Source organism: Oxyura jamaicensis, chromosome 2 (genome assembly GCF_011077185.1).
Source record: "Oxyura jamaicensis isolate SHBP4307 breed ruddy duck chromosome 2, BPBGC_Ojam_1.0, whole genome shotgun sequence".
Lineage (NCBI taxonomy): Eukaryota > Metazoa > Chordata > Aves > Anseriformes > Anatidae > Oxyura > Oxyura jamaicensis.
In genome coordinates this window covers 7185887-7203074 of record NC_048894.1, presented here as the reverse complement: position 1 = coordinate 7203074, position 17188 = coordinate 7185887, and the positions used below count along the sequence as shown (strand labels likewise).

Genomic DNA, 17188 nt, shown 5'->3' with positions numbered 1-17188 from the left:
CCTCCTCCTCCTCCTCCTCCTCCTCCTCCTCCTCCTCCTCCTCCTCCTCCTGCTGCTGCTGCTGCTGCTCTCCCCCATGCTGCTCCCCCTGCTACCTGTGCTGGTCGGCGGCGGCTGAGGCCAGCGATGCGAGGCGGAGGTGGAGGAGGCGGAGGTGAGGAGGAGAGGAGCCGCGGGAGCAGGAGGAGCATCGGGATCCCCATCACCATCCTCATCTTCATCCCCATCATCATCATCCATGTGTCTCTCTCGTCCTGCTGACTAGGATGTCAACGGAGGACAAGAGTCTGGTGGTGGCGGTGGTGGAGCCGCCTCAGCAGCAGCAACCCCCCGAGCCTGGAGCTCCCCCCCCCAGCAGCAGCAGCAGCAGCCACAGACAAAAGACCTAGGGGCCGGCCTCGCAAAGATGGCGCTTCCCCTTTCCAGAGAGCCAGAAAGAAGTAAGTTCAGCGTGTGTGTGTGTGCGAGGCCGAGAGGGGCAGGGGGCAGGCGGCCAGGCGCAGGCAGAGCTGTCAGCAGAGACTCGCTGCTCGTCGCCCCCTCCCTCCTGCCCAATGCCATTTTGAGAAGGGCCCTTCTTTCTTCTCCTCCTCTCCCCTTTGCACTTTCCCCTCCTCCTCCTCCTCCTTTTTCACCTTTGTCTTCCTCCGCCCGTTTTCCCTTTTCACTTTTCTTTCAGCGTCCCTATTTTCTTTCCCTCTTTTCTTCGGAGTTTCTCTCCAGCTCTTCCCCCTTCTTCCTCCTTTCCCCCTGCCTTTGCACCTTCCCCCTTCCTCCTTTTCGGGCTCCCTTCTCCAGGACTTTCCTTCCTTCAGCGTCGCCTGGATATTGGATATAATATCCCCTGCGCTCCATGGCAGCCCCTTGTCGCCTTCCAATTTTTTCTCTCTTTTGAGGGGGGGGAAAAAAAAAAAAAGATGGTTCTTGCCCTAAGTGGGTACAGATGGGGCCCCCCCCCCCCCCCCCCCCCCCCACCCACAAAGTTGGGGCAGGACTTTGAGGCGCCCAGAGGCTGAGGGCGACGCTCGGGGAGCTGTCAAGCGGCTGCCCTCGCGTAGGGGGGACAGCGGCAAAGCACGGCAGACCCGGGGGGGAGGACATGACGAGACTTTAGGGGTGGCTGCCTGCCCCTTTGCTGTGTCAGACTGCCCTTAATCGAGGGGACTTTCGGGGTGCTATGGCGCTCGTTAGCCCCACGGCGGCCGCCCCACAACGGCCGCCGCCGAGCGTCTCCGTTCCTCAGGGGGGCCCCGCGCTCCCCTCAGCCCCCGGCGGCTCCGAGCAAACTTGGGGGGGCTCGGAGACGGGGTTTTGGGAAGCCGGGGGTTGGGGAAGCGGGGTTTAGGGAACAGGGGGAGGGTGCTGGGCCGCTGCTACGTGCTTGGTGCCGAGGGAAGGCCGGGCGGCAGGCGCCCTGAGGAGCCGCTCGGGGACCGGCCGAGCTGGCCCCGGCGGAGCCGAGGGTAGCAGTAACAGGACAAAGCCGGACGGGGACTTTTGGCCGAGGAACGTGGTCGGGAGCTACACAGAAAGTCAGTCCGTGGGGGACAGTCCGGGGGAGCCTCGGGGATTTAGAGCTGGCTTCCCTTTGTGTTCAAGGGCCGCTTTGGCCGGGTGCATTGAGCCAGGTGAACACCTCGCCCCGTGCTCAACGCCCGCCCCGGGCCTCGCAGAATTTCACCCTGAATTTCCAAAACACTAGGAAGGGGTCGTGCTGTACAGGAAACACGCACCAGAGACGGTATTTTCCTCTGCAATAATTTGTTTTTACAGCTCCGTGTGGTGTAAATACTCCAGGACACGTCCTTAGGTTGGGTGGTATGGCTTTTTCCGTGTCGATGAAAGTTGCGCTTGAAAGATTCAGGCGTTCACCCCCTGGTTTTGACGTTGGTGCGTTGCTTGCAGCTTTCTCTTCATAGTCTTACGTGTTCGATACAAATTTTCTTATAACCGTAGTTGAAAGTAGTTGCCAAGCATATATATGCAGTAAAGTTATTAGGTTCATCTGCTTTATGCTTAGTTTTACATACTTTCTCTTTATTTCTACATATTGAAGCCAAGCCTTACGCAGAAAACCTTGAGTGCTTTATTTTAAAAGTTGTTCTAGGAAGAAAAATGCAAATACTTTGGAAATGGACCAGTCTGTCTTAAAGGCAAAATAGCATTATCAGAGAAAACTGACATATCTTGTGTGCCAACTTGAGGCTGAGTGCATGCTCTTGACGAAAAGTGGGCTCTGAAGAGGTAATTCCTTTTTTTCAGATAGGTTTTTGGTGTCGTGGGAATATTGTCAACTGGTTTTTGGAGGAAAGTACGTTTTCCTGTAAAAATATGTTCTTCTGCTGACATGAGTGCAGGCATCTGTGTAAGAAATGAAATTAGCTGAGACAAAAGCTAAAATTAATCAGTACTCTTTTTTTCTTTACGTTATGATTATTCCTTCCTGGTGTGGTGCTAAACATGGCTGGTGTCCTTCTGTATCTTTATGGAAAATCTGTACTATTGGTAAAGGTGCTATAAGTCCTAAATGTTTTTGAAGCTAGGCTGTTATTAAAATACCGATTTTCCAACTTTTTCGCAAAGTAGATAAGGGTCTTATTGCATCAGTTCTGAGGAAAAATGGTTTTATCTCATGTTTTATTCTTTACAAGATACTGATTACAACTAGCTAAGCAAATGCAGAAATAAAATAAGTATAAATAATTTCTGTTGTTTTCATATGACTGCTTGGGCATGTCTTCCTTTTCACTCCTGTGTCTTCCAGTTGGGTTTATGTGCCTCATGTAAACCAGATAAAAGAGCATATGTCAGATCATTTTCTGTACTGTAATCACATGTCTAAATCACTATTAGCCAGTCAAATTGTTCAACTGCTTTATCCCATTATAGGAAATGTTCCACTGAATGTTCAGGCTAAGTGCAGTCTAAGTAATGATAAAACTAAGAGCCCTGCATTAAGACAGCATAGCTGAAAAAAAAAGAATAATTCCTCATGGAAACCTCCATTAAAGAACAATACAATATTTGAGGATGCTGCAGGTTGGTGTCTTTCCTTCTCGAAGGCCATGTTTTCACGCAAATTTGATGAGTTTAAGTAGACGGATGGAAAACTGCCTTGAATCTGCTTCTGTGAGATGCGAGGGATTCCTAACTCCTCACAGAATTAGGCTTGTATGTTAAGAGATCGTAGGGTTCTTCCAGTAGGGACGGTTCTCTGCAAGTCTTCATCATTGTGCATTTTACTTGGTTATCCTTAAAAATTCCAGCGGTGCTGGGGCCACAGCGATGTACAGGGAACAGCTGAGGTTTCCTGGAGGTGATGATGGGCCAGGAATCGGTTTTGTTGTGGTGTCAGTGCCCAGAGAGTTCCTGGTGGTAGAGCGTGGCATCAGGACGGCTCTTTTCTCACCATTTGAAGGATACAGCTTTGTGAATGCCATTGTCAGGAGAGTTAATCTTGGGTGAACAGTTCATTTTTATTATTTATATTGTAATCGTGCCCAGAGGCCAGGGCACCATTATACTACATACAGTACAAATGCATAAGCAAAGCTTGCTTCTGCGCAAACAATTTCTTAATTTAAATGTAAAGATAAGACAACATGTAAATGGTAGAAATGTATTAGGAAAGCACATGGGAGCTGTGAGAATGCTACAAGCAAAAGAACGTGCAGAAGTTCAAGTACCCTGGCTATCTCAGCATCGGTGAATGATTCATAGGCATCAGACTTGGAGGATATATTTAAAGGAGGGTAGCCTTGTCGCCCTGAGGATTTTCACAGATAACTTGTTTCCTGACTCGAGTGCTAGACAAACACTCATATTTTCTTCCTTACATTTTGACAACGGGGTATTTGTATAGAGCAGAGGTACAAATTTAAGAGAGAAAGCTAGAATAGGGCATGCGGAGCCATGAAATTGGGAGCAAGTAGGTTGTTCTTGACATGGTTCGTAAGGAGGATGGAAGAACACAAAGAACTGTAATCAAGGCAATGAACGAATTTTTGAAATACCAGCTTTCAAATGAATTTAAGGGTTGGCAAGAGTATATTTACCAAAGCAAAAAAAAAAAAAAAAAAAGGAAGTTGCATCACTGAGGATACAACATGATGTAGGAGAAAGAAAAGGGTATTGCATAGGAGAAACTAAAAATAGTTAGGGACCATCTTATCTCATGATCTGAAATCTTGGAAACTTAAGTCCTGTACTTGGATTGTTCCTCATCTTCCAGGCTGTGAACATGAATGGTAGAAATATGCTCAAAAAGAAGTTGCAGGGGGAGAGAATTGGATCGGTTTTGACGGTTGTCATTGTGCAAATAGTTGGTTATTCATGACAATGTATCAGAATAGCATTGTACAGGTGCAGTAAACATCTTTGTAATCGATTTGCAGTACTAGAGCTTTGTTAATCCATACAGGTTATAAGCAGCACAAACATTTGTCTTAACAAAAAATCAGTAGCAGAACTCTCACTGACTGTGATCACGATAAGTTACCTTTCAAGTCAGTACCTGTGTTCATTTTAAGTACTGTTTTCAGCATCCGTCGGGCTTCTGATCCACGTTAAAAAATCTGCAAATGTGTGTTGTTTACAACAGCATAGGATAATGATTTCAAAAAGCTTGAAATTTGTCTGCTGAAAACTTTGTGCGTTTATTTTTAAGCGTCTATGACTTAATTTTCAGCGTAGTTATTCATTACTTACTTTGGCCAGCGTACGCTGCAGTAGGTTTTCAAAGGCCATGGATTTCACACATGCAGATAGTTTTGAGGAAACGTAAGCGTGGTGTTTTTGCCAGGAAATAATTATTTAAGATTTTTTATCATTACTTTTGCTGGATTTGTGTTAGGGTAGGCCAATATTTAAAGATATCTATGCTCATTTCAGAAGAACCTTGACGTGTCAGATGTCTTCTCTATAGTTCAGCTGTGTTCACACACTTTCCCTGTGATGCTTGTTTGTATCTTTACTTTCCTGCCCTGTTCTCATTTCAAAATTTAATGTTTATAAATGCCAAATGTGTGTTGTCTTATACAATTAATATGTTCTAAGTATGTGTGCACAGTTAGGGCACCTAACCTACCTACAATGGAAGGACTGAGGCCTTCCAGTGTTTGGGCTGCGTCCTGGTGTTTGGGCAAGGGTTAAGGTGTTACAGCAAACGTTGGCCTCTGCTTCTGCCTGCACAAGCCACCTATCGAAATGCTTGGGCCAGAAGCCAGAAGGGGGGTGTGTGTGTGTGTGTTCACACGGTGGGAAGAGCTGGGGCGTTGGGACAGGCTCCACTATCAGGATGTGACACTGGCTGCTGGAAGGCACGTCTAGTCCGGCGTGGAAGGGGACTGGCAACAGGCAGCAGGGTCCCACAGGAACGCTGGGCCGTTTTCTTCCTCAACCCACCCTGTGCCTCCATCACCCGAGGAATTCCTGCTGCCAAGCAGAGCCCTTACTGTCAGGTGTTGCTCTTGCACAGGAGCCTGGCTTAAACAGCTCATAATTCTTTCTTCGGGAGCTTCTGATGGGTGATGTCAGTACGGATCTTCTGTTGTGCCAGAAGATCCTTGGTGGGACTTCTGTGAGGGATGACAATGGAACCTGTTGGACATACTGGGTTTTACAGAATTGTTTTGCAACATTGTCAAAGTTGTTAAAATGTTGATTGTTCTGAACTGGTGTCTTCAGTTGCATCTTAAGGGTGAGGTTAGGCTTAATGTTGGAAGCGGATCATTTTCTATAACCTTAGCCAGTCGGTTTCATGGTTTGATACAGACCATGCTTGCAGATGCAGATTTTTTATGGAATTTTTTATGGAATTTTTTATGACGTTGTAATTTTCAGTTCCAGCAGTTAGGTTGTTAATGTTTGTGTCTGATAACCCATTGATCTTCGGTAGCACTTTTCAAGAAAGGACCTCCAAGAGCTATCAGACAGCATTATGACAGCTCAAGTATCATGACACCATGAAATCTCAGGATATTATATATATTGGTCATAAGTGCTGTCTTTGCAGAGGTAGGAATAAGAACCCAACCTCTTGGTTCCCAAGCTCTGGTCCATCTACTCACCAGGCAGCATTTTATCCTATATTGAGCGATAGCTAGCTTCAAAAACAACTCACTTCATTTGGAGGGGGGCTTTGCTTGTGGGTGTTTTTTTTTTTTATTATTATTATTTTTATTTTTCCTTATTAGCATGTTCAACTCCTGCTAACTTCATGTCATTGTTCTTTCTTAAGTAATTGAAATGGATGTTTCTGTTCTTCGCTTCCATTTGAGCTGAGGGATGATTTTCTAAGGCAGTTGGCTTGCCCAGAGTAGCTGCAGTTGCTTTTTCATTTGTAGGCTCGGTTGTCCCACGACAATGTTGGAGGGGTAGCAAGGTTGTGTATGATGAGGGAAAATACACGTTCCTTATCTACCACAAAGGGTCACACCCGTCTGTTGGTGTACACCAGTGCTGTGGCTTTACCTTTTTAAGAAATGTTGTCCTAGATAAACTACAGTGCTGTGAAATACTAAACAATTAAGCTCCTAGTAATTCCAAAAATATTGAAAACTACTCTCCTTTCGGTGCTTAATACATTTGATTACCAATTCATACAGTTTGCATGGTTCATATAGTTTGGCTAACTACAGATGCGCGAGGTTTTATTGTAGCAAATCCTGCTTACTAGTGAAATAACTCGTATTGAATTCATTTGTATTTTTTAACTGGCCTATCCTGGAAGGCTGGCCCTAAGTATTCCCACTCATGCCCTCCTTCAGTTCCTCAGATGGGGTATTCAAAAGAAGTTTGGGCACTTGCTTCAAGAGCTACATTCAGTAATTTCTCCTAGTAGCATTACTGTTTTCATTCTTTCACATCAGGTAAAGTAGGAATAAACCCCTTAAAACCTGGAATACCCATTACTTGGAGAAACAGAGGCAGAGAGTGCGTGGAGTACATCAGGTGGTTATTTTCCCCAAGCACCATAAATCTTGAGCTGGTTCTGGCAGCGAAAAGAAGGAGCTCTCCTGCCCTCCCTCTGCCACCAGCTGTTTGTTCTCTCCCTTGTGCTGACCCAGGGATTTGAGTAGCCGTGTGGGGAACTGCATTGGGAAATTGATCTGGGTTAAAACTAACCTGGCAGAGAAACGTGTTTGCGATAGCAGAAGGGAGGAGGCCAGAGCAAGCAGCCAGGGTGCGGAGAGGCAGAGCTGACGTCCCTCGGTAGTGCTGCCAGCTTCACGTGGCTGCGAAGCTGGAGCCTCGGTCCTCTGAGACGTGAGGGCTGGGGTGGTTTTCTTTTGGCTGGCTCTGGTGAATTGTTCAATACAGGAGATCCTAGAGGAGATTGCGAGAGGTTTTACAGCCTGTAGTCATGTTATGCATGCCGGTGAGTTGTTTAAAAAAACGCTGTTGAGAAGGTTTTTCAGAGCATTTAGACAGGTGAGTTGTGCTGATCTAACGCGCTGTGGCCCCAAACAAGCCTATCTGTCAGCATTGATTAGATAAGGAACTTTGTTTCTCACTTTGATCCTCTGAATTATTATAAAATTCCTAAAATAATACTGTAAGTGCTCCAAAAATAATAGTATAAGTAAAATGTTTTAGGTTAGTAAGTAATTTCTGGCATTCTGGAAGCTCCTTCCTGAAATATTTCAATAGTTGGATACTATAATAAAATAACACCAGATACAGCTTCTTCCCTTTCATCTTTTTGGACTTTTTTTTTTTATTAAATCATGCGTGTAGCAAACCCTATTGCCAGCCATTCCAGTATAAATATAAAATTACTAATTTGCAGTGCTATATTTATCAACATTTTAATTGTTGCTCCTGAAGAAACTGCTAGAAATCCTGTCAAACCAGGATATTCTCCCTTAAACCGAAGGCTTTTTTCTCTTCTGCTACGTCACTACTGACAATAAATTCTTGCCAAAAATAGTTGTAAGTAGGTTATTGGAAAAAATCAGCTTCAGGAAAATTTACCAATTTTTGGTTTTGTCCTCAGAGCGCACGCAGTTGAAGGAAGTGCAGTAAGACAAGATGGCACAGTAAGAAGGGAGGTTGGTAGCGAAGATGTGCTCCAAATGTGCAGTCTCTGCTGCTAAACACGGCATCTTATACGACTGTTTCAGAGTACCATCTGGAGGGCTTAACTAACCCCAAGTGACTGCTGGAGCAGCCCAAGGTTCGTGGGACTTGGGCTGTTGGGGTGACAACACCTACCCTCCTGCCTCCATCTGACAGCCATGACTGCGGGCAGTGCTCTTAATCAAAGCTTTCCCCTAAAAACATGATAGGGTGGCTCCACAGCGTGTCTTAAGAAAGATGGGAACTCTGTTGTATTAAAGTTTGGGAGATTTCGGTAGTGATTCCATCAATACTTCAGCTTTTTTTCCGAAGCGTGGAGTTGGGAAGCGCAATGAAATCTTTAAGAATGAATATTTTGTTCTGCTGTATGCCACAGCCAAATAAAAATACGGCCAAAAGAGACTTCAGGCTGATCTTGCTCACCCTTCTGTGTGGCGTGTTGGCACCATTGCTGACAAATGATGCTCCCTCCCTCTTGGTTTTGAAGCATTTGTTGGATGCAATTCCAATGCATCCCTAGGCAATTAGTTTCAGTAACTCATTTTCCAAAAAATAAAATAAATATTCTTTACTGTGGGGGAAGCCGGTTTTGTCTTGTACCGGTCACAGTCATGACTTCCCACGGCTGATGTGGAGAACAATTTGTTGTAAACTTTTATTTACCGGGAGGTTGTCTCCTTTGTTCGGCACTGAACAAGCTTAAACCTCCCAGTTTATTTCAGGATAAGATTTGCCTTCACTGATGGCAGCAGCATAATGTTGACTTGTTTGATATATCCTTCCAAAATTTGCTCATCTTTATGAAGTTTCAGTTGGCTGAAATGAACCATTTTTCCCATTTATCAGAATGACTCTGTAAGATCTTGTCCTCTCAGATGCTCATAACTCCTGCCTCAGCCACGTGCCGTACGGAGCTCTTCCACGTCTGTTTCTTCATGCAGGTCCTCAGCTTCCTTGAAATTTTCTTCAATCTTAATTTAAAGTAATTTGCAAATAAATACCTTTTGATGCTCTAGTTTGGTGCTGTCCACGTGTCTTAGGGCACTTTCACCAGGAATCTATCATCAAAGATAATCACAGAGGATTTAGAAATGGCTTCTATTTGTTTCTGAAGCAGAGTGTGAATTTCTTCCAGTCCTTCTGCCTGGAATTTCCCTGATTACTGAGCCTAAGAACACAATCTATTTCTAATACTAGGTATAGCAAATCTGTTCTGTGGAGGTTGAAATGCAGAGAACAGCATTCGATTCTGTTTTGTTACCCGTTTGTTTTATGTACTGACTTTTTTTTTGTATTTATTCTTACTTCTAAAATATTTTTGAAACTTTTGTTTGCCTTTTATATTGCACAGTGGTAATAACGCATGCTGTGCTTTTATCTCTTCTGATTTTTATCCCTGATGGTTTATGCTGTTCTTTTGTACTCATTAAAATGCCCTTGTTTCCATTCCTAATATGATTCTTTTTAGTTTCAGGCCCTTATTACTGGCTGCTTTTGATGCACCCTATATTCATACTACATTCCCTGTCTTTCCCCTGAGTTGGAATACTTTGCTATCATGTGTACTCCAGTACAATAACTGCCAGTCCTCCTTTAAATTGCATTCTCGTGAGATTCTAGCAACAAGTTCAAAGAGTTGGTTGAAATTTGCTTTTCTTATTTCGTTTGATTGAAGATAAAAATTTCTTCTCCTTTTTCTCCAGCTCTCATTTTCCCCTTTCCTTGGCACAGCGAGCGCTTCTCGTTACCACTTCCAGCCAAATCTCTGTACACGTTCAGCTTTTTAAGATGGAGCCCGCCCTAATAGAGTGAAGTGTGAAATAACTGCTCTTCTGGCGCCCTTGACTTTGTGAAGCAGTTGTCCCCAACGCTTCTCACAAACCTGTTGGGCTGTTTGCTCGGTTATTTTGGTTTCCATCAGACACTTGGAAGGTTTAGGCCTCCTCTTACCCTCCGGTTATGAAAAGCATTGAAAGCTTCTGCGAGTTGCTTAAGAAGCGATTGCCCCCTCGGTTGGTCAGTGGAGCCGTTTCTCTCTCCTTGCCTTTTCAGTTCCTTATTCCCTAGTTCCCATTCTCTGTTGCTTAGGGTTTTGATTCTGCTCCTACTTTTTTCCTCTTCCTCCTGTGTTGTGTTTTTTTTTTTTTTTTCCTTTTGGTAATAAAAGCAGATGATTGTGTTGTGTGCTTGTTTTTTCTCACCACGGCCCCCTGAAATGCAGGAGAGTAGGACTTTGCTCAGAAACGCACAGGATGCTTTCATTGTGGAGAAGGGCTTGTAAAGGGGAATTTTGAAATTGAAAATGAAGATGACAGAAATGTTAAAATTTCTTTAAATCATGCAGGTTATGCTTTTGGCTCCTTCTCAGTTACGCCTGTTCTCTGTAGGTTAGCGGAATGCTTGCAGCTGGGAGCAGTGCCCTGACACCTGAAGCACCCCATGTCTTTACAGCAGCTGTGCTTGTGCTTGTAACCCTAAAGAGGCAACACCTTGGGACACCGCAGCACCATCGTCTCTACTGCTAGGTTATGGCCATGGTCACTCATTCCATTTTGACCTGGACCTGCCAGCACCTTCCAAACAGCTCTCTGGACTGTCCATGAGCGGTCCATGCCCCGCTTTCAGTCTCGCTAACAGGTGGCTGCAGTGTTTTGGGGGCTGACAATTTGATGGTGTGGATGTAGGCTGCCGTGTGCTGCTTGGTCTCAAGGCCAATGCTCCCAGCTCTGCTTAATTTACTAGGATAACGATAACCTAACTGGTATTTTTCTAGAAGGAGCTCAGCGAAACTGACACAATTCTCATCAGTTTTACTTTCAGCCTCCTGGGCAAACGCTGCCACAGTTAATGTTCTCTAACCCGCAGGGATGTAAGTTTAGGGAGAACAGCTCACAGCAGAATTACTCTAGAGGGAGCAGGGGAGATGGGATGTAGGAGCCACAAGGCTCTGAGAACTGCTTGCTTTTGGTGCTTCTTCGGGCTTCTGACATACAATTTGTCCTGGTTCATATTTTGCATAATTAACCTTGTGTTGGGCATCCTGATGGAGATTTATACAAAGGCAAGTGCAAAACAGATTCAGTGGGAATTCCAATTTCTTTTCCTGCCTGTGTCTTCCAGAAACCCTTTAGGAGAGAACTGGGCCCAGAAATGAGGCGGAATGGGGGGGGGGGGGGGGGGGGGTCGGGGACACAGGACTCAGGAAATAAGTGACCTGTAAGCAAGATTATTTCAAGAAATGATTTCCCTAAGACCTTTCATCCAGCAGTAGCAGCGAGGGTTGCCTTGTGGCTGGCTATTCCGTCACCTCCTTTTGTAATGGCATGGGAGAGCATTCTTAGCCCTGTTGTGTGGGGCGCACGGCTTGGAGATAACATCCTCACTGTTTCAAACGTGTCTGTAGGTAAAGAATAAATACAAAACCGTGGTAAACTGACGCAAATATTTTGTGTACTCTGCACGTGGCCTTCTCAGATAAGGGCACGGTGGTAGAACAGAGTAGGGGAGGTGCAGTTGGTCGTGTTCCTGCGGTATGGGCAAGCTGGGAACCTCAATCTCCAGGCTCATTAACCAGACATCGTTATTGGGGTTAAATTACCGGTAACATAAATAAATGTTGTCTTAAGGATACTTTCAGTTTACTTTTTTGTCAGTTAATGTCTTTTTTTAAATTTTATTTGCTCTAGACTTGGTCTGGATAGGTGGAAAGAATCCGTTTTTTAAATTGTCAGCTTGACCATGCTGTTTTCAAGGCTTTTTTAGACCAAGGATTCATGTGATATGTGACAGTTTCTTGTCTATACTTAGTTAACATGCCCACGCTTAAAAAAAAAAAAAAAAGTCAAATCATAACTGTTGTGGACATGTATGAACTTGTTGGGGTGAAGCTCGGGCGCTCAGCTCTCCACATCTCCTAAGGTGCGGTTTTCCATGTCTGATTAGAATTTGGAAAAATACCGTGATAGATTTTTGTTAGCTGGTTTTTATCTAAAGTCTACGAAGTTTTGTTGTTGTTTGTTTTCCTTTTTTTCTTTTATTTTCTGTATTTTTTTATTAGGGTGTAGCCTTAACTAAACATGGGGAATACACAGCTGCATGGATGTGACCCTACCGCACGGTGCAGCAGCGTTTTCCACCCCAGCTATTAGTAATGGGCCTTGGGGACAGGGCAGAGGCTGAACGCTGGTCCCATAGTCATGCCACCTCGGTTTCTTTTTCGGCAGTTTTGTGATGGTCTGCTTTCTAGCTGGATTGTTTTCTTTTGAAACTTGAAAAGAATAATGATATTTATTTTACTGCTCTAAAGGAGCTTGCTAATGAATACTAGGAAGTGTACTTAAATAGACTGAATTCTGTTGAAGTCTGTGTGCTTAGTCAGAAGAGAGAACTGGGCACCTCTGAAATGTAATGCAGAAGGACTAAGCAAGGTCTGAGCAGGCGGTTTGTTGGAGCCACCGCATAGGAAACCCCTAGACAAAGAGATATATCTGTGATTTGGGCCATCTGAATATCACCCTAATGCCCTGATGGCTGTTGTCTGTGCTTGGTTTGGGGCATAAGTTATTTCAGATGGGGTCCCACCATCACGTTTTAGCACTGGGTGTAATTACAGAGCTATGCAAGCAACTAATTGAACACGAAAAATATTTGCAAACCATTTTGGGAACTGACTCTGAGCTGCTTTGAGCAGGAGGATGGGCTAGATGACTTTCTGAGGTCTTTTCCAACCTGAGATACCCTATGATCCAATTCTGTGACCATCCCTTTTAATGGGCCTGCCCATTATTTATGTCATATCCATTGCTTTTACACAGGAAAATTATGTATAATAACCTCTATTTTTAGAAGGTGTTTTCCTGTCTTATTTCTTGAAAGAGTTTACCATATCTCTTTGTTCCATTTTCTGCGTTCCTATTCCCTGCTGCCTGATAGTTGCTTTATCTATTAATGTCTGTTTCTACATACACTAAATCAATTATTACTTGCCAACAATCTTTCTTTTTTTCTTCTTTTTAAAGGGCGTTTTAAGAAGTACCTGGTAGAAAAGTGTAGGGCAGATTTGGTTAATTTGAAGATTTTGTCAGAGTTTTTATTCTGACACCAGTTTTGTCCTGCTAGAAGTTAACAACTTGCTATTAGCGATGAGTCATTTTCTCATAGTTTAGGTATTGCCTTTTCTTCGACCTCTTACTGTCTTCTTTTCAGCTTGTGGTCTGCTTGTCTATATTGGTTTTCAGTTCTTTCTGAATTTATTTGCTCTTTATTTCCGTTTCTGGTAAGCAGACTACATTATCATTTCGGTTACGCAGCAGGCTTTAACCGTACCAGCACTTAGTTGCAGTGTAAAGTGACACAGATCACGGTGCTCCTGTCTCTTCGGCAGTGTTCCTGCCCAGAAGCACCACATGCTATGCTCCTTCAACAGCAGGTAGCAGCATAGTTTTGCTGGGAAACTCAAGAAGAGAGTAAGGAAATTTGAGATTTGGCAAGGTAACATTGAATTTGAGGGCCTGTATTTCTTATTTCAAATAGTTTTTCAGAAATGTTTTTTAACCTCATACAGCTTCTCCATTGATATCTCTGTTTTCATTTGCTAGTGGACAAGAACTGGTGAGGCTTGATGAGCTCAAGCTATGCTGAGCTGTCTGTGCTGATGATCTTTCAGAAAGTAGCAGCCACACGGAGGTGAACGGGTGCTCTTCGGCTTGTTGGCTGTTGTTCGTACTTCGGTTTCACGTTCATCGCTGAATTAAGCGTGCTGGTTCTGTGTGGTGCCCTGCCATCTTTGTTGCAAGGATGATAACCTTAGGCCAAAGCATGGAAAGACAACCGGAGAAAGATACCTGAAGCCTTTTCAGCAGTATTTGTCAAAACTTGTCTGTCAAAGCCCCAAGGACAGACCGAATTTGATGCCTTCCATTGGGAAATTTCAATTACCTAACTTAGGTTACTGTTCCAATGCTATTTACTAATAGCACGCTTGCTAGATAGGACATCCTGGATGTAATGGCTTTAAATCAGATTTATTTAACATGGGTATGTAGTTCACACATGAAATACATTGCTTGACCATACAACATGCTGTTAACCTGGCTTAGGTCCAGATATGGTCTGGTTCATACCCATAGGATGGAGCAGGGAAGAGGGAAGAATACAGGTGGCACCTCTTTTTCTTTTTTTTTCTTTTTTCCTTTTAGAAATGGAGTCTATCTCCAGAGTCTGTCATAGTGCAGATTAGAAACTAAGAGCTTCCAAAACCCTTCAAATGCAACAAAAAAAAAAGAGGTTAAACTACACTTGTCTAATCTGTGCTTTGGCATGAAAAGTAGAAGTAACAGAGAAACTGCATTCACGGAAGGAGGCTGGTTCAAGCCGATTTGTAGCATGAAAGCGTAAAAGAGCGCTGGAAGGTAAATTGCCTTTACATTTGAGAAGGATTGCCAGGCAAAGGAAAATATTTGAGTTGCCTTTTCGGCTTGTTGTCTTTGTGTAGTTAGATACTTATGGCTTAATCTCAAGTCATTGTTGTGATTTTATTGTACTGTTACTGGAAACACAGTGAAATAAAAGATCTAGAAATAGCAGGTCCACAGAAGTTCAGAAAAAGCAAATATATAAAAATGACAACCACTGTTTTGTGCTTCTTATATGTTCATCTTTGTGTTCTAAAATTAATCAAGTACCAAATCAGATTGGTGACCTAGTAGTTATTATAACCGAATTGTCATGAGGCCCATCTCTCTTGTACTGCACTTGAAATTTGGATTGGAAAATATTGGATGTGGTGCCACATCTGTGTGAATTTATCTTGGTTACTGTGAAAATCGTTCTCCAAAAGTTAGGAATTGTAAATAATAAACAGATATGGCATGCTCTGCTAAATATGTCTTGGTTAACTCAAGAGAGTTGAATCCTTGAGTTAATCACTTCGAGTTTGGAAGAAAACAGTCCAACATATGTATAGACATAAGTTTTTATCTTAATCATTAAATCCATAGCTTCTGTCGCTTAAAAAAAAAGTCTGTCTCTGGAGAGCTGACTGATCCCATTTTCCCATGTACATTTTCTTGGCAGAAGTCTTGGCTTAAGCAGTTTGTGCCTTGCCATAGTGGTGACACGCATTTGGGGAGACGTGTGAATCGGGGCAGCGAGCTGAAGCAGGCGGAGTCACTTCGCCTTTTTTTTTTTGGTGTCCTGCCCCATCGCTTCTTGCCGGGTTCCCCTGTGGCCAGGTCAGCCCTGTCATCTGGTTCGCAGGCTGATGAACCTGCAGCCGAGCCGCCACGGTTTAGAGGCTGGGATAAAGGGCCATGGGGTGGGATCAGCTTCAATTAGAAGCGCTGCCAAATGCGAAACCCTACCCCGAGCTGTTCCTTTAGCTCTCTGTATGATCCTACGGAAGGCAACGCAGGGGCGGTTTGTATGGCAAGGTAGTGATGAGTCAGCACGGCTGGCGTTGGATCACATCTAATTCCGTTGTACCAAAAATTACGGTTTTGACCTTTCTAAGGTTTTTATGGCAATTAATGTGTGCTTTTACACTAAAAGACCTAAATCTCACGTCTTCACATGCGAGATTAAATGCAGTTTGGCGTTTGAAGCTCTCAGGAAGAACAAGGCCAGCTCGTACAACATGGTACCTGTTAGCTTGGGCTGCAGGAATGGTAGGGAAAAGTACTGGGAGCAATTTGTTGTTATTACTTTAACGAGCTGTTATTAAATTGCAACTTGCCTTGTTTGTGCTAACGTTCATATCAGGTAAATGTTAAAACATGCACTTTTAAAGAGCAACATGTTTGAAAACGTTGATAAACTTAAGCTACAGCAGCACAAACAGTTTGAATGTGAACTTAGGGCATGTCAAGAAGCAGGTGGTGTCATCTTGGAAGTGAGGTACTGCACCTGTGTCCCGGGGAAGTTCCTATAAATTACTAGGGGATGGCTGCATTGGTGCTCTAACCTCGCTTGACTGTTCTGTGTAGACACAGCGACTCGTTTTATTTAATATGATTTGGGAAATGCACAGCTTCTGTCCACTGTTGGGAGTAAAAGAGGTTTCAGGGTAGTTTTAGTTAATCTCAACGTGACTGGATAGAGAAGTGCTTGAACTTAGAGAAGGCTGTGTCCTACAGGGGCTCGTCCTGATTAAACCTAGAGGACTCTCAGTGCCAGAGGAAGCAGGCTCGTGGAGGAATGGGAGTGGCTTTGCCACTCACCACTTGGTTGAATCAAAATACCCTTACAGCAAAATAAAATACCGACATTTACCATCATAGCTAAGGCTCAGACTAACACATTTAACCTTGTCACAGCAGAGAGCGCTGACCTGTGTGGTTTTTGGGGATGTGCTGCCGGTGGTGGCTTGATGGCTGTGTCCGTACCTGTACAAACAGGGCACAAGGCTCTTGTACAGCAGTGAGTTTTGTAGAGTAAACACATGGGTGCTTTCCTTTTAAAATTTTATCTTAATCTCTGGAGAATTGGTTTGATAAAAACTTTCCTGTAGGCCAGGCACCTGCAGAGCGTTTCGGTTGGAAACGGAGCGATAGGCAGTGCCAGGGCAGGTCTTACTGGGTGAGTGCGGGATTTGAGTTTGTTTTGTTCAGTCACAGAGCTGAAATGGTCTTTTTTTTATTCCTAAGTGTGTTTAGTGAGAGTTCCTCTCGACAGGACTAATAAGGGAAGACAGGACGGGGATGTCTTTGGTGCCCACAGAGGAAGGCTGCCCCTGCCTGTGGACGTTGCAGCTCAACGTAACAGAACAGAATTGGCTCAAAAAAGCAATTCAAGTCAGATCAGCGAGAAAACAGATGTAACTCTAGCATTATTTTTGTTGTTCAGATAAGTCAGGGTAGTGCTGTCCTGCCGCTGTCCTGCAGATGTCTGAGCTTTAAGCAAATTTGAAGCAAACTTCTCTAACACTGACGGATCCAAAGCAGCGCGCAGCAGCTGCTCCGAGCCTGGTGCGGAGGGGAGTTGAACAAAGGTACGAGTGCCATGGGCAAAGCGATGGGTTTGCGAGTGTCCATCAGTGGGAGCGAAACGAGAGTTGCATAATGATTTCTGGGTTTGTTTTGCTCTCCGAGTTCTGTAGAAGGGAAAAAAAAAA

At 44.0% G+C, this 17188-nt stretch overlaps 1 protein-coding gene across 10 annotated transcripts in view; it reads left to right on the top strand.

The window, feature by feature from the left end:
• The first annotated feature begins 39 nt into the window (after nucleotides 1–39).
• The window catches only part of KMT2C (lysine methyltransferase 2C), a 200506-nt gene continuing 183357 nt past the window's right edge, over nucleotides 40–17188 (top strand). For 8 of the 10 annotated variants that reach the window (XM_035318876.1, XM_035318874.1, XM_035318873.1 and 5 more), the window contains exons 1-2: nucleotides 44–154; nucleotides 266–440. In XM_035318876.1, coding sequence (XP_035174767.1) covers nucleotides 127–154; nucleotides 266–440 — 203 coding nt within the window. In that variant the 5' untranslated portion in view covers nucleotides 44–126. Of the gene's footprint in view, nucleotides 155–265; nucleotides 441–17188 lie in introns of all 10 variants that reach the window. The other 2 variants (XM_035318880.1, XM_035318881.1) reach the window with 2 other exon arrangements.